The sequence below is a fragment of the Histoplasma capsulatum genome, genomic scaffold (assembly GCF_000149585.1).
Source record: "Histoplasma capsulatum NAm1 scaffold_1 genomic scaffold, whole genome shotgun sequence".
Lineage (NCBI taxonomy): Eukaryota > Fungi > Ascomycota > Eurotiomycetes > Onygenales > Ajellomycetaceae > Histoplasma > Histoplasma mississippiense.
The window spans coordinates 2144187-2169748 of record NW_001813982.1 but is presented as its reverse complement, the minus strand read 5'-3'; the positions used below and the strand labels follow the sequence as shown (position 1 = coordinate 2169748).

Sequence of the window (25562 nt, the reverse complement as noted above, 5' to 3'; positions counted from 1 at the left end):
GGACGCAATTCAGCAACAAGGCGCTCCGAGGCTAACAAAGGCGGAGACGATGGGCGCCGAGGGAGGGAGGAAGAGCTATTCATGTTTCCTTCGAGGGACCTATGTCTTCTATTGTAAATTACCAATGATTAGGGCCAGAAAGATTTTAATCCGGTCATTGGGAACATGCCACAGGGTTTAACTACCGGAGTAAAACGTTCAATATTCAGGTCATGTATTCGTCATCTATGATGGTCAAAACGAGCCCTCTCCACTGTGAGATGACCCGATGCCAACGTGTTTCAAACATTGGATGTTGAATTCAACAGGTTAAATAACGAAGTGTATGGCGAGACGAGAAGGTGTGCTCCTGAAAAACAGAAAGCTGTCGTCTTACTGCGCCAGGGAAAGTCAAGGGTTATGTTTATCAGCTTGATATTGCCTTTTATGATGTTCGGAACGGAACATCGTTTGCGACACGTTTGATTATATAATCAAGCATCCAGAAAGCAATGTATGATAACTACCACACAAATCTTTGGATAGTCCTGCGAACAATTATCCTCCAGCCCCAGGAATCCACAAGGAAAAATGGGACGATTGTGCTGTTACCTATATTCTTGTCACCAATCGTTACCCCAAGAATATTATATTAGGGGTGATCGATCTCGAACTGATATGTCCGTTGCTTCGCAGCTAACCCTTCATATGCTCTTAACATCATTTATCAAATCCTTGAGGAGAGTGACGATCTTGCCACCTCTAAGAATGGCGTCGCAGAGTGGAACACCAACCTTTACTTCAACTCTATAAAAGTTCTCGTTTAGTAGTTCCCTAATCATCGGAATCATTCATTCATCCTTGTTTGCTTGTGCTCCTTGCTAACTAACCTTTTCAGTATGATACAGGCGCACTCCTATCAGCGAGTCATTTGTAACCATTTGGGGAGTGCGATTTCTAGTGTCAGGGCCTCCCTGACTGGATGCAAGCTTAGTTGCTCGGGAGTAGGTGCTGTTCATCGTCGTATAGACTCTGTCTACGGTTCGTAGACTGCTGTGCTCTTGCCGGACTGCTAATACTATTATCAATCAATGTGCAAGACTGCTTTGTCACTTGGAGTGAAAAAAGACTACTTGGTGAACTAGGTCTTTGGTATGCACTTGTAATACAGATATCATATGATATCTTGGGATGGGCCGCGACCTTGCTGAGAGGTGTTAAGCGTTCGCCCGTATGTGTGCGTCCTTGCATTTTGTAAGGTTCCCACTGGAATTTATACATTTGTAGAGACACTAACTTTGATAGAGAAACTGGTGTAGGGCAGTAACTGAACTCATCAATCGATACTGCGTACACCTTATGCGAAGTAGAAGTTGTTGACTCACACCGCCTGACAGGTACCCAGAGCGTTTGCTGTGGTGTTCATGAGACGGCCCGGTCCACGATCGATTCATATTCTCACAAACCGTATTTGTTGCTGACTACCGCTAGAGTCGAACATGAAGCGGATTGATTAACCCGTAGTCCTCTCACTGCATATTTCCTACGGGTCGTCATGCCACCCAACAGCCAAAATGATGGAGTAGAGGAAAAAGTATCGCGCTCAGGCAAAGGACTCTATTGGGAGCTTTGTGGAGCAGACAGCTTTTGCAAAATATGTCGGGAAGGGAGAATTGAGATCTGTAAACAGAGCATGATAGATATAGCATTTCCCAGCTTTCCATGTATTTATCAAGCTACTCCTTATATGTATTGGAGATGGTGCTTGTATCAAAAGTACCCTTTCATCCAAGTCATTTTAAATGCACATCTATTGATCTCCGCGAAGTCGACTCCAAAGGTGAAAGCTAGATGCAATGAATTTCATCAAATAATCAGACGCTGATGTTCTTTCTCCCTCTTGCACAAAATTTTCTAGTTGACAGTGAAGCTCTTTACTTTGACTTGATCACTGAGCCGTAGAAGAATACCAGTATGATTTGAACTCGTGTCAGACAACCAGCTTTTAAGGATACAACGGACGAATCACACCATTGTTGATTGCGGTGCTGGAGCTATGGTTCGACCCTCTACCGCGGATGTCTCAGCTTCCAACTTTCCAAGGCTCCGGGTAACCCCAGCCCATGTGACCCCCGTTGGCCAGGCCACCGCCAACCCCTGGGGCCATGGGTCAGGCGGTACCAGCCACATTGGTGTGACCATACCGATACCAGACTAACCCAGCGCTTGCATCATTCCCCGTCCTCCCCCGAAACTTCAACTCTCTTGCTCTCCCCAACTTCCTCGTGAACCTATCCTTCTTCAACCCAGCTCTCTCTCCTCATCTTCCATCTATTGTATCCTTTTCCTTTGGCTTCAAATATCCTGTCTTCTATTTCACTCCTTTCCTGCGCCCTTCATCACCATGAAAGGCCTTCTCGCCTTATCGATCGTCCCGGTACTGGCGGCTGCGTCACCAGTTGTGATTGATTCCATCCACAAAGATGCCGCCCCCATCCTTTCGTCGGTGGATGCAAAAGTGATTGAAGACTCATACATTGTTGTCTTCAAAAAGCATGTCACCAGCGCTTCAGCGGTTGCCCATCAGAACTGGGTGCAAAACCTTCATACTACAGCCATAGCCAAGAGATCAAAGCTTGACAAACGTAACCAGTTTCCGTTCAAGAACGACGTGTTCTCTGGCCTGAAACATACCTTCGATATTGCCGGCTCGCTTTTGGGATACTCGGGCTCATTTGATGAGGAGGTTATTGACCAGGTCCGCATGCATCCAGATGTAAGCTGACTCCCAAATGTTTTGCTCTTTTGCTTGGTGGAGCTCGTCACTCTAACCCATTGCCTAGGTCGATTTTATCGAGAAAGACTCTGAGGTCCATACCACGGCCCTCGAAACCCAAAATAATTCTCCATGGGGCCTCGCCAGGATCTGTCACCGAGATACCCTGGACTTTTCCACCTTCAACACATACCTGTACTCGGACATGGCAGGTGAAGGCGTCGACATTTACGTCATCGATACTGGCGTCAACACTGAGCATGTTGATTTCCAAGGACGTGCATTCTGGGGAGCCACTATCCCAGTGGGTGAAGAAAATGTCGACGGAAATGGCCACGGAACCCACTGCGCTGGGACTTCCGCAGCCGCAACATTTGGCGTTGCCAAAAAGGCTAGCATCTACGCTGTCAAAGTCCTGAGGTCCAACGGCTCGGGAACTATGTCCGACGTCGTTAAGGGCGTTGAATATGCCGCTCAAAGCCATCAGAAACAAATGAAAGCTGCTAAGGAAGGTGCCCGCCGGAAAGGCTTCAAGGGTAGTGTTGCCAACATGAGTTTGGGCGGCGGACCTTCGCGTGTGTTGGATCTCGCTGTCAATGCCGCTGTTGGCACTGGTATGCACTTCGCTGTGGCCGCTGGCAATGATAACGCCGATGCCTGCAATTACTCGCCTGCTGCTGCTGAGTCTGCCATCACAGTCGGAGCCTCCACTCTGTCCGACGAACGTGCTTTCTTCTCTAACTATGGCCCCTGCGTTGACATCTTTGCCCCTGGCCTTAACATCCTCTCTACCTGGACTGGCAGCAAGTACGCTGTCAACACTATCTCTGGCACTTCCATGGCATCTCCTCACATAGCTGGCCTCGCGGCCTACTTCGTCTCTCTCTACCCGTCGACACAGTCCGCCTTCGCTGTCGCGCCTCTTACCCCCAAGGACCTTAAAACTGCTCTCCTCCGTATCTCCTCCAAGGATATGCTGACTATGATGCCTGAGGATACCAATAACGTAAGTTATATCTGGAAGTGTATTATTGTAATACAATTATCATTCTTTCTAATACTTTTTGATAGTTACTTGCCTGGAACGGAGGTGGTTCTTCCAACTACTCAGAAATTGTGGGAAAGGGTGGATACAACGCTGGCTCGTTGAAAGATCAGACGAAGGATGCCCTCGACAGGCTCGAAAAGCTCGCTACTGACGAGCTCCACGCCATCTATAGCGAGATCAAGAACGCGTTCATTCTATAGAAACCTAAACCATAACTTTTGACATGCACCGATGATTCCATGTCTACGTAACGTGGCCGGTACTAGATTGGGTGCTGTGGTTGATGTGATGTCCTAATCGACAGGCGTAGATTTTCCTAATAATTTGATTTTCCTTCCGCCCCTTACCTCTCATTACTTATGTGCAGTTATCTTCATGCGTTGCCTTGTTTCTCCCACTAAATCTCCTATGAAGCATGGGTCGTCACAAGCTAGTACGTGGTTACATGTGCGGCTTGAGTTTTTTTTTTTTGTTCAGGTCATTGTTATCATTATACATACTGGGGCCTTATTAAGTAGTATATCTGTGCGATGAAATGGCGACAACAGTTTTTTAAGCCACCGATTTACACCTTTTCTGCCACCTGTAACCTAGGTGCGAGGGTTTTAAGATATGAAAAAGGATTTATTGGTACTCATTTCAAATTTTCAATTCTCACAAAGTCTCTGTTTTAATTTTTTCGTTCTCTCCTCCGGGTTGAGATCGCGAAAATGTACTCGGTAAAGAATCTGGAGAAAAACATCTGGATCCGTCCTCTCGCCTCAAATGGGTCCATTTTGGCGCCGGAGAGGAGAGGAGAGGAGAGTCATGGCGTTTGATTGGGAAAATAGGAAGCGTATGCGAGGTACGTAATCTGTACTCCGTACTATTTATTTATTATTTCTCGGCAAGCGCCGGTAGGCTCAATGTTGAGTTTTGGTCCTTTTTTTGAAGCTTTTTTTCCTTACTTGGTCAAGAGTGAGGCAGCAACAGCTCTCCCCACGCGCTTGTTTGATCCCGGGCTGCTTGCTGTTCACGGCACCGGTTCCGATTGGATTGGTTTGCAGATAGCTTTTGCTTTTCTTTTCTTCGTTGGAGCTCTTGTTACCGTTACTTTTGCTTTTTGCCGCAATATTCAGAACGACGGCCAATGCTACTGTTTGTTATTGGTTGTTATTGGCCATGTCCCGAAGCACGTCTTCTTGCAGCCTGCGGAATCAGTGCTGTTTTGGACTCTGATGTACCGTACTCCGTACATAGCAGCATGTAGCTATATTTGGATGAGCTGTATATTCCCTGCGCCTGTTGGAATCACCCCACATTTCGTCGAGCTTTGAAGCAGGAAACTGACTGGCCCGTTATGTGGAATCGCCGATCTTCAACCTACTTGCCTTTGCTGATTTGCAGCGCAGCTCTTCCTACAAGAAATGAAATAGAAACGGGAGTTGACGGACGTTCTCTCATTGAGTTTCTTGCGCTAAGTGGTAAGGGTCAGGGAGTATCTAAACGGGAAGTTTTCACGACATTGGGACCTGGCACGCTGAAGATTGGCTTCCAAAAAAGAAAAAATTTTCAAAATTTCAAAATTCAAAATTCAAAATAAAAATAAGCTGGCTGCTGCTAGCTAAACCTCGGGAATTTGAGGTCGATAAAAAAATAGGTTGATGTTTGTGTTCAGAAACCGAATCCGTTTTTGAATAACAATATCCACTGCCCGAAGGTGATAACGGTTTTACGGGTGTGGTTGTCTTCTCTTGAGTTGATCACACTGTTGTCAACATGTACTGCGTTGATATATCGCAATCATTGCCGGTGGTGACATACAGCCATGCTGCCATGCCTCGGTCTTCAACCTAAAGCCCAGCTCCTGGCTTTTTGAATGGAATTCCCAGCTGGAACAGTTCTGCTGGTTCTGATATCAGATGCCAGATATCTAGTTTGCTAACCGTGCCCGCCAATAGGCGAATGGCTAAGTCTTTACTTGATCACACCATTTCTTCTACATAGCAGCTAATTCCAGAACTACATGCCACACAACTGGGTTGGGCAAGTTCATCTAACTCCCCGCAATCACCAAGGGCCAATGCGAACATTTCCTGCTAGGACCCTTTTCCTTCGGTCTGCTTTGGTCGGTTCCACCAAGCAACAGCCATCCACTGGCATCCACACCGCTGTCGGGTTCTCCAAGCATTTGCTCTGCGAATCAAGGCACTTATTCCCGGTATTTATTTCGCCATCAGGAAATCGGAATGGCACAACGATGCTGTTGATGGGCCCGCTTAAGTTGACGGCAAGTTTTATCTTTACGGGGTCCAATAAAGCTGAACACAGCTCATATTTCGGCCGGAAAACTGAGCCCTGCCATGGTCCAAAAAGTTACGCGAGTTTAAAAATATGATGTACTAGTGTGCATGGACACATACTCCAGTAGTTTTAGACATTACAATTTCAGAACCCTGGCTCCTTCAAAAAAATTATGAGCTATGTACAAAAATAGTAACGAGTATGTTTTTAGCTTTATTTACTATTCTGTCTTATTTTACGCGGGATATTCGCCTGCTGTTCACTATAGGTTTTGATAAGCGTGTTCTTGCTCGCGCTGAATAAACTAAATCCTTGAACGCCTTCTTTTTATATTCAATTGAAGCTCTATAAAAATAGATCAATGACAACCGCGGTAAACGCCAGCCCGGCGATTTCGAATTATTATCCGCCATAACCTTAATACGAACGCTTTTGGGAAGATCATCCGGGAGCTAATTTTGCCCAGTGCTAGTGCAGAAGCTTGGGTATTGGGGGCAGGAGAGTAGGAATGGGAAATGCGGGACACCTGTGCAGTTGGTTGGGGGTCTGCCACCGCGAACCGCGTTTACGGATGCCGGGATAGGTAGGACGAAGGGGAATTTTTTGAAAATATGAAGGTGGTAAGGTGGGAGGGGAGAAATGACGACGAGATGCCGAATAACCGCGAGGAAATTTTTCATTATCATGCAGTGGCTAGCGAGCAGGTTGAGGAGTACCGAGTGGTGTGCCAGAAGGGAGCGTGGAAATTAGCTGAGCTGTTGCTAGTATCCCTTGGTTTGCTTTTTGAATATTGAGATATGGTGGTCTATAAATTGTTTTTACTTCTCGCCTCTTGTAGGAGGAATAACTACGATGGGTCACAGATAGGAGAACTATTATTTTACATATGAGAGAGCTTGACGAGCTTTGCTGACTTGTTGCCTGACTTCGATTTCAGGAGCTGCTTCGAGAACCCGTCCGCCCTCGTGAATGATGGTACGCAATCCTCTTCAGTGACCTTTAATGCGCGGCGGCCTTCCTCGCGGACCTCGCATTCCCACAGGCTGCGTGTAGCATCCCATCCCTTCTGTTGCCGGCGTAGCGAAATGAAGAGACCAATTGTTGCGATTGTGCCGGCTTCGTATATAGATGCACTGGATGTGGAAATGTATACCAAAGTAGACAGTGCGGCACTGAGTGATGTTGTTGACAAGCTGAAGAAGACAAGATTTTGTGCGACGGCATGTAAGGAGGGTACGCTGGAGGTTGTAAGACGGCCCCGAATGTCTGGGATTTGGGATGGCCAAGGCTTCTCAGGGGACACTGAAGACGAATCCCCAGTATGGGGTACCCTGATATCTGGAGATTCCTGAATTTTGGCTGTAGTATATGTATTGTTGTTCAATAGCCCTGCCTGATGAATTTTCCCACCAATCCAGATCACCTCTTTCTCCGCCTCTGGAAGCCATTTCGTCCTTAATATCCGGGAGGTGACCATTCCCACGTCGTCCACATGCCAAAACAGCTTCCACCAAGCTAGATCCCGCCACGGTTTGCTTGCAAATCCGTCGTTGAGCGAGTCGCGAAGTTCTGTATGCGCACGTTCAGCCCACGTTGTGACTGTCCTGTCCAAATCCAGTCGTACTTCTTCTGGAACGTTCCTGGCTTGCTGCACCAGTATCTTTTTGTTTTCTTCAGCACTAATGCTTTCTTCAACCCCATCGAGCAATGACCCAACAAGTTTCTTAATTGACGGATCTAGAGCGGCATCATCCGGAGGGGCAGACACCCAATCTATCAGCGGCTGCACCCCACTTCCCGACCACCCTCTCTCGTATTCCGTAGCGTTTTGGGCGGATTCGCGAAACATATTCAATGCCGCCTCTGCACGATGGGGATCAACACAAGAGACACCATTCCTCCTCTGGGCCGAACCCTGGCCTAATATTTCGAAGTCAAATGTTGCACATATTGAATCCGTGTCTGTGATGTTCGCACGTTCCGCTAGTTTTGTATATGCTACCAGCCCATCAATGCCCGTTCCATAAACAATGCTCTTATGAACAGGGTATCTGACGAAAGTATGGGTGCCTGTACTAGTCGATTGGATGGCAATTGTTGGAACAAGGAATGTGTTACTAGTGATTTGGGCATCCGAACCCGCGTTCGTACTGAGGTGTGAAAGAAGAATCTCCAAGTTGGCTGATTTCAGCACTCTCGAGGGGATCGATATGGTTGGCACGAGGCTGTTCTCCACTGCGAGATCTGTTTGTTCTCCATACCTACAAACCGGGGGTTGTTAGTAAGCCTACTCTTTGTTAAAGAATAGTATTCAACGATGTCGTACTTTATCAATAAGCTGCCGGATCTATCCATCCGATGTGCTTCCAAATAATCCTCCCATTGTTGTTTTGGACTCAGGGGATCTGCCAGCAGTAGTCGGACAAGCCTGGGTGCCGTAGCTGTATTACCTAAAGCAAGGACTGTAATAATCAGTTGCTCCGGTCAGCCTTAAGTTGAGCTTCAAAAGCGAAAACGCGGTCGACATCCTTCCGAAGCAGTCTAGAAGAATTCGCGAAAACATACCAGCAACCCGAATCACAGGCCTCGTTGTCTCCAAGCCCCTCAGCGCCAATTGCAGCCTGCTCGAATTGACATGGTTGGAAGCGGTATCATGGACATTGTTTAACGCGGAGTATAGTTCTTGGAACCGCTCTGGTATATTTCTCTTGATATTCACTGCGTGTGCAGCTGCAGATTGGTGCACGAAAGTCGATGCGGAACGGGCTCGGCGAAGGTTAAAATTCCGGTAGCGTGAGTGGGCGGCGGTCCGCAAGGGGGTTGAGCAACGCCATATTGAGCATGACGGACAGAAAAAGACAGCTTCTGTGAAAGGGCCGACCTGTTTTGAGAGGGGAGAACGGAGTTTTGGTGGCATTGAGAGCGAGCGTCGAAGGCGGGCTGTTTGCTGTGGGATGATGATGAGAGGAATTGATCTTCGAAAAAGTAGCATTTTAGCTTGTCTGGGGCTACATAAACAACCAGACCACAAATATTCTCTCCCATAGGTAATGAATGGGAATCGGAACCTTGACTCTGTTTATCATTCTCTCTTTTGAATTTATTTTCCCGTGGGATCACTTGCTCAATTTATAGAGACTGAACTGGACATTTCCAATCACAATACGGAGGCGTAAAAGTCCTTGCTCGCACTGGTCTGGTTACATTCCACGCTCAATGAGCTACTTTATCAACTTGGGTGCGAATCACTTGTCAAAATCCCCTGATAGCAGTCGCAGGAAGGAAGATTGAGTAACTACCTGACAAGTGCTGATTCAGCGACCGGATAGATTGAATAATATATCAGCTACAGTTTATATGTCTATCGCAGGCTCAATTCTCTGTATCAGGCTTGAATATATCATCCATATTTTAAGAAATAACGAAAAGGTTTGCCCCCTAAGCAATCCCGAGAAGACAACAATATTCAGAGCAAGGATTTTATTGTCGTTGCACCAGCTTTAGGGATATCATTCACATAAGAGAATAGGACCAGGAACGAGAGAACAACGGCAGAAACGGAAGAAATAATAACACTTTGCATTCAAGGTGAACAGTCAATATTATTACTACGCTCTGCCCCATAATTTCAAAAAATCCTTCAAAATTTAGGTCATTACTTTGGCGTCAAAGAGGGGGGGAAATTAAAGCAAAAATGAAAAGAAACAATCGCACATCCACATGTGCTGACCCCTTCTTGCTGTCTCTTCAGCTAGTTTCACGATGCCTAAGTTCAAGTAAAGGACTATTTCTTCGTATGGCAAGTTGTGGGACATATGTCGTTTTAACATGCAATTATATCGTGAGACAATAGCCTACTAGCTAAGGGATTTTCTAAGTAGAATCGGATGGCAAATTTGCTTTAAAACAATATTCCTTCCCTTTTTTTTTTTTCCACTTTATATTATTTTCCTTCTTTGGCCATTTACTCAGGCCGGGTGCGACGGCCTCTACCGGTGCCAGACGACCTGTATTGTTGTTTTCTGTTAGCCTGCTTGTCGCTGGCACGGAAAATATGGACTCAAAGATAAATCGTGATAAACTTACATGCTGATCCTTCTAGCAATATTAGTCAGACCAGTATCATTCTCTGCCTCCTGGGCAGCACGTTCCAAGGCTTGTTTCCGCTCCTCTTCATTCCTCCTAATCACTTCCTCGTGGGTTGGTGGAAGCCGCTCGTTCTGCAAATCAACCTTGCGTGCATCTTCGAAGTTATGAATTGCTTGCTTGATACCCTCTGCTCCAAGCATGAGGGTGCCTGCAGGAAGGCGGCCACCTGAGGCAGTTTTGAGTTCTGTGACTCGTTCTGCTTCCTCACGTAGCACTTGGAAGACCCGCGAGAGACGACCAATAGCTAGAATCTTGTTTTTGATCGCTCGTCTCTTAAATTCGGTGCTCTCGGGATCCATTAGAAGGGGAGGCGATGCGCGGTCGGAAGATACAGACGAAGAGGGTTCTTCCTCCAGCTCTTCTTTGGAGCAAGTATTCAAAATGGCGATAAGCATGTCGGTAATCTTCTCACCGACAAAGGGGAGAGACCAGGTAAAAACGTCCATGAAATTAGGTAACCAGTAAGGATGGGGAGTGCAATTGAACTGTCTAATGTTCATTACGTTGTTCTCGTATTTCAAAACGGCGGCTTTGTTGTTGTAAACGTCGAGATAGTTTGGCGCACTGAATATCGTCATTACGCTGGGGAACCCGGTCGTTCTGGTCTTCCTATACATTCTGTACCCTGCATCCTGTGCTTCATGGGCTCGAATTATGGAAAGTAAATTGTTTTTTTCCAGGAATGCGCAAGCGGCGGGGTAAGAGAAAAAAGTATGAACATCCTCGAACGTTATTGTGCACAAAATATTTCACCTGTTTTCTCCTGACCAAATTTCCTCCAACGGATCAGCCCAAAGGATATCGCACATGAGTCCTTGAGTCGGGGGCTCTCTAAAACGGTCGATCTATGCATGGAATTAGTAATAATGTAACTACACAATTTGCTGGACCTGTCCCAAAACGTACCGATTTCAGGTCCTCTAATGTATGCAGTTCGGGGCTAAGGCCACCATGAATGCAAAGGAACTGTTTGTTCATAATGGCCGCGAGTGGTAACGAACAGAATGATTCCGTGCACGCATCGTAGACTCTCTCCGAGTACTTGTGCTTACATTCTAGTTTGAAAGTGAAATAGTCTGTAAGATGACGACACTCGTGATTGCCGCGTAACAACCATAAACTATTTGGATACCATATTTTCAAGGCCCAGAGGTATAAAACACACTGAGTGAATATTTAGCAACGTCTTTTTACGTCGACAGGTATGTGGATAGGAGAGGTATGTACCTCGATGCTGAAATAACCTCTATCAACATAATCACCGAGGAACAGGTATCTCGTCTCCGCAGGATCGCCTCCAACTTCGAACAGCTTCATTAGGTCGTAGTACTGGCCATGGACATCGCCACAAACAGTAATTGGCGCATCCATCTCCAAAAGATTAGGTTCCGCGCGCAATAATTGGGTTCCTGTCTGTATAATCCATAACGCCTGCTCTTCAGTGAGGCGACCTTCGCGATAGAAATGTTGCTTAAGAAACCGCAGGTTGGGTTTCGATGGGTCTTCTGGCGACCAGAAATGCTCGTTGGTTGGAAGTTGGAAAGCGGGCGCTTGCACATCTATCAAAATAATTAATTGTCGTGTTAAAATTTAAAACCCAAAAAACAAATCACCTTTACAAACTCTCTCATGTGTGGAAACTTGAGTTCCGTCTTCCATTGTATGCAGGGTGAAGTCGATTTCGGGGACGGGCCTTTTCTCTGTTACCGCTCGCTCTATTTGGGTCTCCATGTTTGTTCGCTTCGCTCCTCAATGGAAAACGGTTGGATACGATGGTATTTGATAACGGTAACGAGGCGGCTTCAAGGCAATACAGGTGAAGGGACGGCAACCCGCGCACTCGAACTGGAGTATATCAGTAATCGATTGCTATCCAAGGGGCAACGACGGAAGAGGTTTAATCGCGGCAAAGAAAACAGGCGTGGGATGCAAAGAGTGAGTCCAGCCGCCGGGTATCATAAGTCGGAATATTCAATTAAAATAAAGAATTTAGAATGCCCAGCGTGGGAGTGAATTTCTCCACAACAGAGTGGGCGATGGGGATTCCTAAGGGCTCTTTGGAATCGATGGTTAGGATAAGTAACTGGATTGGGCAACTCGGATGAGAGTGATGAGTGTGAAAAGCAACAGGTTTTCGTAGACGGTCGTCTTGACTAGGAGAGGAAAACCTGGCCGTCGCAAATCGCAAACGTATTACTGAGATCGCAATATTGAGGCGAACTGGGAAGGTTGGTTGCAAGGCCCGGTCATGTTGGCGATGTTGTGTGGGGGAAGATGAAATGTCAGCAAACCCCTCGATTGAGCCGCTGGTATTATAAATTTCAGCCTCATCCCCAGCTTCAACATCCAACATCCATCCACCACCACCTGTCTAACATCCACTGCAACAAAGCTACATAAACTGCACGAAAGTTCATCAGGCATATAACCCTCATTTATATTCCTTACTTTGTCAACGCGTGACTGTAGACCACTTCTCTGTATGGTTCCCAGGGTTTTGGACACCTTAAATCGACATTTTTATCGGTGATACCTCCCCGAATTTTATGTTTATTTTACTTTCAATATCCAGGATCATTTTCATTCATCCAAATTCATGTACGAATCATATAGTCAGTATTTACTCTGGTGCCCAGCTCGTCCAGTTCCAAAGGCTCAGGATTAACAAACACTTCAGAACCCCACCCACTCCTAGCCCAGATACCCTTGACTGTGTCTCCCTTTATATCCTTGCCTACAGCAACGACTCTTCCGTATACATATAAATCTGTGCCGTCCACACTTCCACCCTCAGTCACACTCGACCCTAACAGCTCGGAGAAGGCCCGCTATGTCATTTCCCCTGGGCGAGGCCATGCTGCTCACCCTAGTGATATCCTAGCATCATGCGAGGCGCTAGAGAAACACATGAATAAGATCAGAGAAGGTAGCCTGGCTACAATCAAAGACTGGGAGGAGTCGATAAAACAACGCGATTTGGCAGAAAAACGAAGAATTGCTCCCGGATGGCTGGACCGTGAGGAAAAGCTGCTGCAGCCAGTGAAAATATCCCGGCCCGCGTCTGAAGCCCATACATCTCCCCAATTGAGTCAGCAATTGTCTCCGGGAGAAAATGAGGAAACTAATCCAGATACGGTTTCAACAAGTGAAGGCGAAGCGCTGGTTCGTGCCTTTGGCAATCACGAGTGATTGGATGAGTTGAAAATGGGACTCCTCCCAGGTTGAAATATTGAAAAACGATCAGTCACCCACATTGAAGCGATAGACATAAAATATAGCCTTCCAAAAGCTAATTATCCCACAAAACACGGAGTAGCCTAAAGCACAGATGATGAACGTTTGGCGAAGCGTCACCTGGATATAGAGGAAATTTCCACCACGCAATACCCCGAACCCGCAGATACTCTACGAAATTATGGCGGAAAGAGGACGTTAGCAGACAGTGCCTCGTGGGCAAATGCTATCATAACTCTAGAATGAAAATTGTTACTTTCTACATGCTCGGCCATACTGCCCCTCCTGCGCTGTGGACGGACTTGTATTGCTAGATTATTCAGCGCCCGAACAACTATATTAATGGGAAATGCGAAAATGAGAAATGTGAATTAACAGCATCGGGACATGCCCTTACACCACCCTTGTACCATGTTTTCCTTTCACACAACGTAATGCGCTTCAACTCCATATCTCGTTCGTTACCCTCAAAATCTCAGGATACCACAGAGTCAGGATCGTCAAATTGAAGTTGCCACGCTAAAAACAAGCCAAATCAGTTACTGCCAACCAAGGAACCCTACAAATTATAACTAAGGGTTATTTAGCTGCGAAATTGGACATGCTTACTGGATGCATAACCGGTAAAAGTCGACCAATCCTCTGAAAGGTAATAGGGGATACCATTCCGCTTTATTCTCTTCAAGACGCCCATTCCACCCAAGGCTGGACGGATGTTCTTGAGCGAAGTCACCTGCTTTAGGACTCCAACCAGATATGCCAAGGCCAATTCTCGGCCAAAGCATTGGTGGGGACCGTCGCCGAAAGCTATATATTTTTCGAGTGGACGATCAAGTTTTATTTTCTCTGGTTCAGGATACGCCTCTGGATCTCGACATGCTGCTGCCTATTTTAACATATTAGTTCATAACCCTCCGAACAATGGGATGTTCTGCATTGGTGATCTAACAAAATATGCAATAATTTGCTCTCCCGGCTGGAAGCTTTGATTGCCGAATTTTCCAGGCTGGGTCGCAACACGCATCGTAACGTGGCCTGCGGTCAGGCGCTGCATTTCGAGAACGTATCGCCGAAGATCATTGTCTGCCCTTTCGGAATTTTCAAGAGTAAGGTGTCGAAATGCTTCGAGATGTTCTACGTTTTCGGGAACTGCAATCATAAACTCCAAAATTTCCGCAAGCTAGATATATGTACGGTTATATGTTGTCAGTTCATTGTCCGCCCACCAAAAATTAGACATTTCGCTCGCAACATACCGTGCTAATAGCCGCACCAATACCACCGAGTGCCGTAAATATCATAATATCAGCTATTTCCTGCACCGACTTTCCATTGGCGAGAAGCTCCATGATGCAATCACGTCCAAGGAGCGTAACGAAGTGTTGATGCCATTGGAACCGAGACCATTTGTCACGGCTCCTACGAGATTACGGATTCTGATTGGACTCGTCACCTTTTTAATGTATGCTTCTGTGGAAGCGAGTAGTCTCCTAGTTGACACTTGCGCGTCGCGACGGCGGTTCCACGACTGAGCGGGATCATCATTACCGAATCCCCAGATTCGGATATTCAGGAGATCACCGTACAGGCTGTCAATGTCATATGTTCCCGAAGTGTTCTCCTCTGTTTTCAAGTCGAATTGGAAGAGGTCGCCCATAAATCTTGTCATGACAGGAATTGCTACGCTTTATTTTGATATCAAGATGGATTAGCTGGCTTTGAAATATGGATCTAGAAATGGGGCTGAAGGACTGGGTTATTGCAAGGGATATTGTTGAAAAAAACTCACTCCTTCAGGATATCAACGTGATACGTGCCTCTCCCAATCTGGAACATACTGCCGGTTAAAAATATGTCAGTCTGGTCTGTGATGAACTTCGAGAGCAGTTCCTTTAGTTCGCCACAACCACCCTGGCAGCCCACGTTGGATGAGTTTATAAAACATAGATCCTCTGAGACTTGATTTTGTCAGCGCCATATGTGTGCAAGGTTCCCCATCTGCAAGGGTATCTTACGTATCATAATCCTGTTGGACTTCTGCCATACCACAATTTGTCAATGTGGCGACATTGTAGTCCTGCGGAATGTGTTAGTGATGGCAAAGCATGTAGGATTTCTGAAGCTAATTCTCACTGTGGTGTTGAATCTATCTGAACGAACAAGGGTAATTGCGTCAGAAAGAACGGCTCTACCGATGGTGTAGGGCGTGCAGACGCCTGAGCCTGGGTCCATTCTTGGCTTCGCGTCCTCAACATATAAGCCGGGGTATGCTTCAACCATGTCGGGATGCCCATAGAGGTTTCGGAGATGGTCAGCGATTTCCGGGTCAGGGTTGATGTCTTCGAACGTTTCGTGAGGTTTAAGTTTGAAGAATTTGCGGAACTCATTAAGCGATGCCGTCCTCCTACAAAATACCGAGTATTAGCAAGAACGGGGCGAGAAGAAGAGTAGAACAATAATATTAACAGCTGGGCTCCCGACCATTGACGAGCTTGTTGAATCCCTAGGATCTCTACAACTCGCAAAGCTTTTGGTGTGTTTTTGGGGCCAAATGCGCCTAAACGTAGCTCGTTAGCAATGGCAACTGCGCATAATATTGCGAGGACTACATACCAGCCGGGTCTTCAATACTTGCTCTCAATATTCTAACCAGATCCTCATCCCGGAATCTACCATCCTCACCTCTTTTGATGCCGCCAAAATTCCTCTGGCTAGGGTCTTTGGGAATTAGGGTTTCAAATCGTGCGATAGCCTGCATACCATCTTTTAAGGTCAGTTCCTCCAAAGACTTTCCGGTACTTTTGAATATTCCCGCGACGTAGTCGTTTAACCACTTCTCATCTCCTAACGATGTACAGGAGTGGAAACGGTACAAAAGGTTGAATTCGCTCGTGACCTGGTTCCCAATGCCTCTTTCAGGGCCGGATTTTACTAGCGAATCTGGTATGTCGACACGTGGGTCCAAAGACAACGAGCTGGCCGAATGGTGTGTGTTTGTAATCGCGCGGAGATAGTCGTGAAGACTGATATTAATATACAATCCCCCGACAATCCTACAACTTGGTTAGCATATATCTTCGACTTCACGTGGTGGGATGCAAATACAATCTGGCAGTCTGGAATAAGTCCTCGTCCAACTTGGCAAGCGAAGCTTCGTCATCTCCCTTGGGGGTGAAACGTCCGCCCTCGTTGATTTGAAGCAGGGTCTGAGCTACATAATTGTGAAACCGGCTATAAAGGACTAGAAGGACGTTGGCACCGGGGGCCTGCCCAATTAATCTCTCGTCGTGGAAAGTGTCAGGTTTGAGGAATCCATTTTTCATAGTTCTGATCTTTAGTTGATCTTCGAGGCTAGAGCCATACAGCGGTGAGAGGTCGAGGTAGGAAGAATTGTTGTTGATATTCATGTCTCGTCGATCGGTGCGGAATATATCTAATAACAGTAAGCAACCATTCATGCATGGGACGCAATTTTTTTTTTTTTTTTTTTTTTATCACTCCCAATGGTGGTCTTGTCCTGTACCATGGATAATAAGTGCTGCATGATGGAACAGCAGCGATGAGATTCCCCCTTCGTTCTTTTTGAATTTACCATCTTCCCGTTTCATGAGAACTGTTCCTCAAATGTCAGACGCAGCTTTCAGGAGGAGATCATCACCTTTCAACTTACGGTCAAAAAGCAATCCTGGGTCCGGTCGAACACCCGGCAGCCCAGTGTCACTTCGAATCGATCTTGCATACGGCATCCCAGCCTTTCCTAAGTTTGGAAAATGTACATTCTGACGATGATGTTAGTTGTCTTTACCCCTGTGTGGACCTTGACGCAACCTGGACTCACGTTATAGCTCCCATCTGGAGTGCGGTAGTAGAACTGTGGTCCTTGGAAGTTTATTGGAGGATGTTCGAGACTATCCCACAATTTCGTGATAAGTATATTTGTCAATTTAATTCGATGTTTGTTGTTCGGCGGCAATGCGCCAACCATAGCAATGATGTTTTCCATCTATTTACTTATCACCGAGCTTAGCCCATGAACACGGAAGGATTTCACTGGAACGTCACCTAGTGCAAGCAACCTATCATTCATTGGTTTCCCCTTGATGGTGTCCTTTACAAACTTCACCACATCGCCAACTCTTCTCAGATCCATATTCTTCGGGTGGTGTTTCATGATGGTTAGGACGAGGGAGCCACTGTCAATACCCGTTCCATCATCATCCTTCTTTTTAACATCTGGGCTCGTAGATTTCGGAGCGACAATCTGACCGATATCATGACCATATCGGTATACAGCGAAGCTCACAGCAGCTACCACAGCCGTGACTGTCCAATAGAATCCCGCCATTATTCTCTTCGGGGCCAGAAAAAATAGCAAGAAAAATTGACGTTTCACTTGAAAATCCTTAAACCAGAGCCAGTGGGGAGTGCGCTCAGTCTAATAGATCTCGAGGAGATAGTAATATATGCCGAAATCTCTGAAGCCTTCAGCTGTCGCCGGCTTTGGTCCTCAAATCATGTAGCAAAGCGGGAAACGGATTCTTCACACCACCGGAGAGAAAGTGGGTGAACGAGTTGTATTGGGAAGTCATTATTGACGAAAATCATTCTGCGCAAATCCGTCAAGGTGCATGCAGCTTGACAAGTTATTCAGTCCGCCACATTCATATCAACGTTGTCCTGTTAGCGCATTTTGGGTCGAGAAGTTTAGTCTGCGTGCACCGTCAGCGGGATGGCAATCACGGATCTAGTGGATGGAATCATGCAGGCGGTTTCGCGACTATCAAGTTATCCCTTTCAAGATTCGGAGCCGAGGGCGATGCCATTGCGATACATTGCCCATTGGCTTCACAATTTCGAGGGTGTTGATCTCCGGACTTGAATATGCATTCACTTTACTCTTGGGGCTTTAACCTTTCAATGGAAAGAGATATCCATTCGCCAATCGACTTTTGATACATACTAGAGCCCTACAAAGCTGATCGAAGCCTAAGCTATCGCATCTCTCAACTGTGGTGTCCAACTGCGATTGGAACATTCAGTTGACCGATATTTGGTTCGGATGGAGATTGCTGCCCGATAACTCATTTTAGGATACTTATCATGCAGAATGATGTGGTTGGATATGTATGTACTCCGTAGTGCGGGTACGTTTGTGGGATTATTTGAACTTTTTATTTTACAAGTCAGCGTGATCATGAGAGAGCATAAGTGGATATTTTATTGTCGTCATCACAACATGGGTGACTCGTGCATTTTGTATAAACATTATTACTTTTGCGGATCGAAGGGTTCGTGATATTCGCCACCCGAAGTCGAGGAATATCTCCTGTTTCACCTGCTCAAATTTCCATTCATCATTTTCGTTTCATTCACTGTTAGTCGAGTTTCCCTTATCGTTTCCTCTCATAACCAATTTCAATTATGATTCCGTTTAGCACAAATCGTGAGAATCGAAGCGATGGACCTCGCCGGCTTGTCCTTTGCTTCGACGGCACTGGGAACAGCTTTCAAGCGAACGAATCAGATACAAATGTCATCAAAATATATGATATGTTGAATCGTTTTGACAAGAACCAATTCCATTACTATCAGCGTTAGTATATCAATCAATACACTTCAACTCACAATACATACATTTCCTTCATTTAGACCCCAGGAATAAATAGGAGCTGATGTGCATTCTGTTTTATTAGCCGGGATTGGGAAATTTGATGCTGGCACAAGTAACTCTGGTATATCATTCATAGGACGATTAAGAGCCAGTATCGGATCTATGATGGACCAAGCCATCGGCACCACTTTCGAGTACCATGTTTCCGCTGGATACAAATTCCTGATGAGATTTTACTCGCCAGGCGATGCGATATACATCTTCGGATTTTCTCGTGGGGCATATACTGCACGGTTCCTAGCTGAGATGATCAACGTCATAGTTAGGCCTCCTGTCCCAGGGAAACGAAGATATGATCCGGTTTGCCTTCCAATCCTTCAGCGAAGTTCAACGCAATCGGGGCAAAATTAACAAGAGCACGAAAGAGCGTGACCAAGAGCGATACTTAGAGCATTTCAAGCGCACCTTTTGTCGTCGCGATGTTAAGGTATATTTCCTGGGGCTTTTTGACTGCGTGAACAGTGTCGGCCAATTTGACGTTCCTTTCCGACGACAATCCTATCGTGACATTGCCACGGTTAAAACAATTGCTTCCCTGAATTGAATACATCTATTTTTTGTGTCTGTTGTTGTTTTAACATGAAATCAAGCCCCCGGCGGTCCATATCCGCCACGCAGTTTCCATCCACGAACGCCGGCTGAAGTTCAAACCAGCTCTCTTCCTATTCGAGAAGGATCATCAAGATTCTGACATCCACGAAGTATGGTTTGCGGGAAATCACTTCGATGTTGGCGGAGGGTTTCACTATGAAGGCCCCGGAAAGCATCTTCTGTCCGATATTCCCTTGGCATGGATGATCGACCAAGTGAACGCACTCGAGGACCAGCCAGCTGGCAAGCTAGCGTTTGACCAGGAGACGATTAACCAAAGAGGCCATATGAAAGCGGGACGTGCACCAGTGTTGCTGCCAACCCATGGCTTGTCCTCACACACTCCACGTGAATCTGCTCTAAAAGAACGGAGACCACACGACTTCCTCGCTTTCGATCGTGGCGTAACACGCTTCGCAACGTTAATGTGGTGGATTCTAGGTATGTTCAGACCGTTAATAGATTTACAATCTATACTGTCTCCGATTATCTAGGCTTATCTGAGCGCTAACTGGAATCACATACTACCTACACAGAAATCCTCCCTCTATTCACCCGCCTGGAACTTGAATACGGAGAATGGATCCCACGTTACTGGCCCCCAAACCTCGGTGCGACCCGTGATATACCCCGAGATGCGAAAATCCACTGCTCTGTAGTTCAGCTGTATAAGGCCGGCGTGCTTAGCGAGATGCCCCGGCTCGGAGGTGATCTACCTCCATTTTTGGAGGATCCCATACTTCTCATCAAATCATTGCCTTTCATGCTCTTGCGGATCCTGATGCCGTGGTACTGGGCTGGCTGTTGGGGAAAGCAAAAGAAGATTCCACCAAAAACGCAAGAGGCCATAAAAAAGAAGATCACCAAGGGAGTAGAATCACATGGAGCTCGGTCATGGAGCTGGACATATTGACCGCTTGGTGTTCTCCTCCTGCATTGTATGTTTTGATACGTGAAAACTTTATCATGTAATGGAATTATTTTCTCCCTTACTATCTTTCCGTGGTTAGAATTGCAATGTGGATATGTATTTCACCAAAAACAACTGCTCCCGTGCCTGCAGGCTCAAAAATGGGGTTGATATTAGGTCCCCCGACCGAACCCCAAACAGCTTAGTATTCCATCTACCAGAGTTATTTGCGCCACATAACTAGGCTAGGCGGAACACCAATGTCGATCATCAATGTGGCATTGCGATCCCTGTGTGCGATCCTGAGCATTGGCATCGTAATAACCCCCAGGGCATTGGTTGAAACATTCTGGCTGCGATTTAATTGCTACCTTGCAGATATTTTAGAGCATCATTTGCAGATCACTACAGAGTAGTTTACTTTACAATATTTTTCTCTAACGCTCATAGGACAAACGAGAAAGGATCCAATATGATTTTAGTTTAGCTTAAAATTGTGTCCTTGGGATTGACTACGGAGTACGGGCGGTGTAATCGTTGAAAAGGTAACTAAGCTGCGAAGACGTGATATAAGCTCAGATTGTTGCATACGCGGCTGGGTGTTGACTTCGACCTGGGCTTTTTCTGACGAAAAATTCAGGAACTTAACTTTGTCGACGTGCATTATGGAAAATATGTCACTTGAGGTGTGGATGTGTGAGAAAGCTATAAGCTTAGACGATAGAAACGCTCTTCTGAAGTTTTGAACAGTTTGTATGGATGGATGGATTTGTCTAGGAGCTCAGTTGCATTCTAAATTTCTTTCTAGTTTACTTTCTCTAGATCTTCATTCACATTGCAAAATGCAATCTATGCTGCACTATCAGATAGTTCAAGTGACGGCTCGGGGTCTGTTTCCACCACAAGTACTTGCTTTTATGTGATAAACGTATATCAAGTTGATAACTCCTGCTGTAGCGTTGTATTCTTTGACTCCAAGCATTCCCTCACATGTACCCTATATTCAAATCAGTGAGCAAAAATAAGCATTCCGATCTTTTATTTAGTATCATTGGCAATTCAACCTCATATCCATGGCTTCTCAGAGAATACGCCATATGTTTTTAGGCTGAAGGAGCTCATTACTATTCAAACCACCCCTAATTATGCGAGTGGCGCTCTAAACACTGAGATGATCTGATCGACAGAGGATCGATTATCAACCCGCTTGTTGAAGTGAGTCCATCTGATGCGCTCGAAGGCTAGAGGACATTGCGCTACCACGTAGTTGGCGAGGAATTGGCAGAATGGCTGCTTGTGGGTCATTCACATCCGATACCTATGATATGATACCTACTTCGAGTCAAGCAAATAACTAGTGCTGGGGATTGTGCTGAGGATCTCCACCAATATCTCAATTCCCTTCCAGGGAGATTACGGAAGGCTTTAGTTTGTAGATCCCGTTCAATTTCCAGGTGAAATGGATACTTGACTCTGATACGGATGAGGATCTGAACAGATCATGGGTTTGCTGTGACCGTGCGCAGATGTCCTTTTTGCAATTGCTACTCACAGTTAATCGCCCTCCTTGCTTCCAGACTCTTACTTCACCGGTGTCACCATCTTCGCTTCTTTATGAAGAATATCGCACATCTATCATTGACGGCAAGTGAAATCGCATGGGATTGATTCTTTCGTGCAGTTTTCTTTCCGTTCCAAGTTCAAAAGACGGAGATCCACACATCGCAAATGGGGTTATCGCAAGTTATGTTGACCACCGTGATTGTGATGGTTTTTGTGAGCTTTCGTCTAGTGTCTGCAGCAGTGGATTACACGCGATGACATCCACCAGGACCAAATGACGGTAAGCTATTTGACCAAAAAGTCTTTTGCAAGAAAATTCTGTAATTCTGACAACGTCGACAGTCCGTGGACCATGCCCTGCATTGAACAGTCTCGCAAATCATGGCATACTTCCTCGCAACGGAAAGCGGATGACTTATCCGACCTTGCTTAAAGGCATATTGGAGGGGTTGAATGTTGGATTTGATCTCACACTTGTTGCTGGCACCGGGGGGATGATAGGGGCGAAAAATCCACTTCAGCTCTACTTCAACCTAGATGATCTCGCTAATCACGACTTGTTTGCCGAAACACGACGCAAGTTTATCACGAGACGACATTTATTTTGGTGACAATATCAGCTTCAACGCGACGATTTGGCAGAGCGTCCTCGACTACTTCATCGACGACCGCACTGTAAGCTTGGGAGCAGCTGCTCACGCACGGCTAAATCGAATCAAAACGGAAAGAGAACGAAATCCTAATTTCACATTTAATGCGAAGGACGATATAATTAGCTATACTGAAACCGCGCAGTATTTAAGCGTTTTTGGGAACCCTGATACAGGGAACCCTCGAGTTGATTGGATCAGGATTTTCTTCGGTAAGGAAATTTAGGAGCCTAAGTACATGCATCAGTAACATTTCTAATCGATAAAATAGAGCAAGAACGGTTGCCATATCTTGAGGGATGGCAGCGACCATCGAAACAAACGAATGCGCTAACCCTGGCGCCTTGAATCGCAAAGCTCATGATTGCTGGCGCAGAAGTTCTTCCCGAGACATTAATGATGGTAGAAAACACTTTGGGAAAGATATTGACTGGCAAACCCATAGAAGGTTTGATCGGAAGGCTCCCGTTCATAAATAAGACATAATGGCGAAAATGGTTCTGGGTGTATTGTATGGCTATATCTTCATGTTCCCACAGTTGTTTCCCTTTTCCCTTGGCATTGAAGCGCGTTGTTCTTGGGTATAGTTATATGAACATTTACATATGACTACAAACGCCCCGGTAGGCTTTAGGATATCAAATGGCAATGATAGTTGGAAGTGGTCGCGCTTCTCATCCTTCTTGCCTTTGTGCGTTGCAGTATCCGTGATGTAGTCAAGTGCTGTGTCGTTGACGGAGCAGAAGATCTTGCTTAGTCACAAACTAAAGTGAACCCACTAGTTAACCAGTTAGTTAACTATCAATTCTGAGATGGGATTGCATGCGCCAGAAACCCAGGTTTATCAATTTGGACTGGAATCGACTCATATTCGCAATGGAAGTCTTTCACAACCCCCCGGAAAACTCTTCATTCATTCCGCTTGCCGAGCACCAATCGCATACTCCGGCATCGTTCTATTCAGGACCCCCCATACTGCACCATCTGAGCGAACGTTGTAAAATAGTGATTTTGGAAGAAGAATTAAACAAATCCACTGCATTGAATGGGTTGCGACAGAATGCGTCCGTAGCTGAAGCTGTGAATGGCACCTCAGCTAGCGAAACTTCGACCTCCGTTACCGCTACCGCTACCGACGGTGCGGATGGGAACAAAGAGATTGTGATAGATGAGGTTGATGTTTGGGTAACATCTGAGTATGGATACAAATGTTCCCACGTAATTCAAATTCTATTTTCAGGAGAATATGCGCATCTCTAACAGTGAAATAGACGCCTCCTTCTCTACTCCCAGCGTGTGAAAACCGGGGTCGCAATCCCGTACCCATCAATCTCCCTGCATGCAATTCAACGCCTCCAAATCCCTAACTCCACTTCACCCGCAACTTCCTCCGTTGCAGATGATGAAAATACAGTGCAGGGTTTATATATGCAGCTTTCAGCAGACAGCCAGGACAACCAGGAGGACGAGGATATGGAAGAAGATAGCACGTGTCTAACAATAGTGCCTCCGCCTCCCCAACCCCAACCCCCACCACAACCGCAACAACAAGACGAACTCCTCACTACGGAAGAAGAAGAAAATAAACACAGCCAAACGCCTGCGCAAGATCTGTTTGCCGCCGTCTCAGCATGTTCGAACCTGCATCCTGATCCAGCCTCGCAACATGGAAGCGACGAAGAAGGCGACGCGGATATGCAGAATCACCCCACCGAACAGCTGGATGGTAGTATCTTGTATCAGAGAGGGCTGATTACTCCTGGCAATAGCACAGGCGGCTTACCGCCTGCGATGCCCGGGAGTGGAGGTTGGATTACGACAGAAAATATGCATGAGTATTTTGATGAGGAGGGGAATTGGAAAGGTGGTGAGGATATTGGGGACGGGGGCGAAGGACCGGGTGGGGTTTCTTTGGGGCCTGGGGCCGGGACGGTTAGACCTCGTGAGGAAGGTGGTGAGGGAAATGGGCAAGATGCTGCTGATGTGAATACCGGTGAGGGTGGGGAGGAGACGAAGTGGAGGAGGACGGGCTGAGTGTCTGGGCTTGTATGGAAAACAAAAGAAATCAGTAAAAACAAGAATTTTTCTACGATATTTTGGAGGCTTTTGCGTTATCTTTTGGGCCGATGATCGCTTCTGGCTCTGTATTAGATACCCTTGGTAAGTGGCTAAGTGAAATTGTGAAATAAAAAGTTGATTAAAACGAAATCAGTTGGGAAAATTATGAGAATTGTATTATTTCCGTGCAGGTTTGGGGGGTGTTGATCGACAGAGCCGAAGCTGCCTTGGGTGCAATTAAACATTAAAATACAACAGTAACTAGTAGAAACCAGACAGCGACTTGGTGATTCGAGTGATAAACGGACAACGTGAAATAAACAATAATTTCACGTAGTAGTCATTCAAAAAGGCACTGAAGAAGCGATATCATCACCAGGAAAAGGAACTTGGAGTCATGAATCGGCTCAAGGTTGTATTCATATACATCTTCCAGGTTCGCCCAAAACCAAATCAAATTCCAATCGATAAATACAAGACACCAACAAAACATCCCTGGTCAGATAATGTGAAGTCAGCTAAAAAGTACCCACTCCTATGCCATGCAAGGTACGAACGCAAGGGGAAAGTCCGACGGACGCCATTAATATGGATACAAGCTTCCAACAATTCTAACGAAGATATAACCCATCGTCAACCTAAATGGGAAC

The 25562-nt window shown here is 46.0% G+C and overlaps 8 protein-coding genes across 8 annotated transcripts; 5 read left to right on the top strand and 3 right to left on the bottom strand.

Moving 5' to 3' along the window:
- Positions 1 to 2383: 2383 nt before the first annotated feature.
- On the top strand, positions 2384 to 4003 carry HCAG_00635 (subtilase-type proteinase psp3 precursor; the record flags this gene model as incomplete). Its single annotated transcript, XM_001543539.1, has 3 exons — positions 2384 to 2755; positions 2823 to 3761; positions 3827 to 4003. 3 exons carry the CDS (start codon positions 2384 to 2386, stop codon positions 4001 to 4003), a joined length of 1488 nt encoding a protein of 495 aa, XP_001543589.1.
- A 2963-nt stretch (positions 4004 to 6966) lies between these two features.
- On the bottom strand, positions 6967 to 9078 carry HCAG_00634 (predicted protein; the record flags this gene model as incomplete). The annotated part of the gene is made up of 3 exons (XM_001543538.1): positions 6967 to 8347; positions 8413 to 8527; positions 8652 to 9078. The coding sequence occupies 3 exons, from the start codon at positions 9076 to 9078 to the stop codon at positions 6967 to 6969; spliced, it is 1923 nt and encodes a 640-aa protein (XP_001543588.1).
- A 972-nt stretch (positions 9079 to 10050) lies between these two features.
- Positions 10051 to 11966, bottom strand: HCAG_00633 (hypothetical protein; the record flags this gene model as incomplete). Its single annotated transcript, XM_001543537.1, has 6 exons — positions 10051 to 10093; positions 10173 to 10799; positions 11004 to 11080; positions 11142 to 11399; positions 11463 to 11794; positions 11849 to 11966. 6 exons carry the CDS (start codon positions 11964 to 11966, stop codon positions 10051 to 10053), a joined length of 1455 nt encoding a protein of 484 aa, XP_001543587.1.
- An 865-nt stretch (positions 11967 to 12831) lies between these two features.
- HCAG_00632 (conserved hypothetical protein) lies at positions 12832 to 13715 on the top strand (the record flags this gene model as incomplete). The annotated part of the gene is made up of 3 exons (XM_001543536.1): positions 12832 to 12847; positions 12976 to 13323; positions 13564 to 13715. The coding sequence occupies 3 exons, from the start codon at positions 12832 to 12834 to the stop codon at positions 13713 to 13715; spliced, it is 516 nt and encodes a 171-aa protein (XP_001543586.1).
- Positions 13716 to 14008: 293 nt separating this feature from the next.
- HCAG_00631 (predicted protein) lies at positions 14009 to 17814 on the bottom strand (the record flags this gene model as incomplete). Its single annotated transcript, XM_001543535.1, has 12 exons — positions 14009 to 14028; positions 14079 to 14355; positions 14419 to 14649; positions 14726 to 14888; positions 15056 to 15154; positions 15259 to 15306; positions 15485 to 15546; positions 15662 to 15873; positions 16083 to 16492; positions 16575 to 16902; positions 17140 to 17226; positions 17481 to 17814. 12 exons carry the CDS (start codon positions 17812 to 17814, stop codon positions 14009 to 14011), a joined length of 2271 nt encoding a protein of 756 aa, XP_001543585.1.
- An 891-nt stretch (positions 17815 to 18705) lies between these two features.
- Positions 18706 to 20644, top strand: HCAG_00630 (predicted protein; the record flags this gene model as incomplete). The annotated part of the gene is made up of 5 exons (XM_001543534.1): positions 18706 to 18757; positions 19163 to 19440; positions 19508 to 19567; positions 19731 to 20172; positions 20268 to 20644. The coding sequence occupies 5 exons, from the start codon at positions 18706 to 18708 to the stop codon at positions 20642 to 20644; spliced, it is 1209 nt and encodes a 402-aa protein (XP_001543584.1).
- Positions 20645 to 22142: 1498 nt separating this feature from the next.
- HCAG_00629 (predicted protein) lies at positions 22143 to 23188 on the top strand (the record flags this gene model as incomplete). The annotated part of the gene is made up of 5 exons (XM_001543533.1): positions 22143 to 22146; positions 22547 to 22763; positions 22825 to 22879; positions 23031 to 23066; positions 23126 to 23188. The coding sequence occupies 5 exons, from the start codon at positions 22143 to 22145 to the stop codon at positions 23186 to 23188; spliced, it is 375 nt and encodes a 124-aa protein (XP_001543583.1).
- A 271-nt stretch (positions 23189 to 23459) lies between these two features.
- On the top strand, positions 23460 to 24888 carry HCAG_00628 (predicted protein; the record flags this gene model as incomplete). Its single annotated transcript, XM_001543532.1, has 3 exons — positions 23460 to 23545; positions 23694 to 24050; positions 24126 to 24888. 3 exons carry the CDS (start codon positions 23460 to 23462, stop codon positions 24886 to 24888), a joined length of 1206 nt encoding a protein of 401 aa, XP_001543582.1.
- Positions 24889 to 25562: the final 674 nt, after the last annotated feature.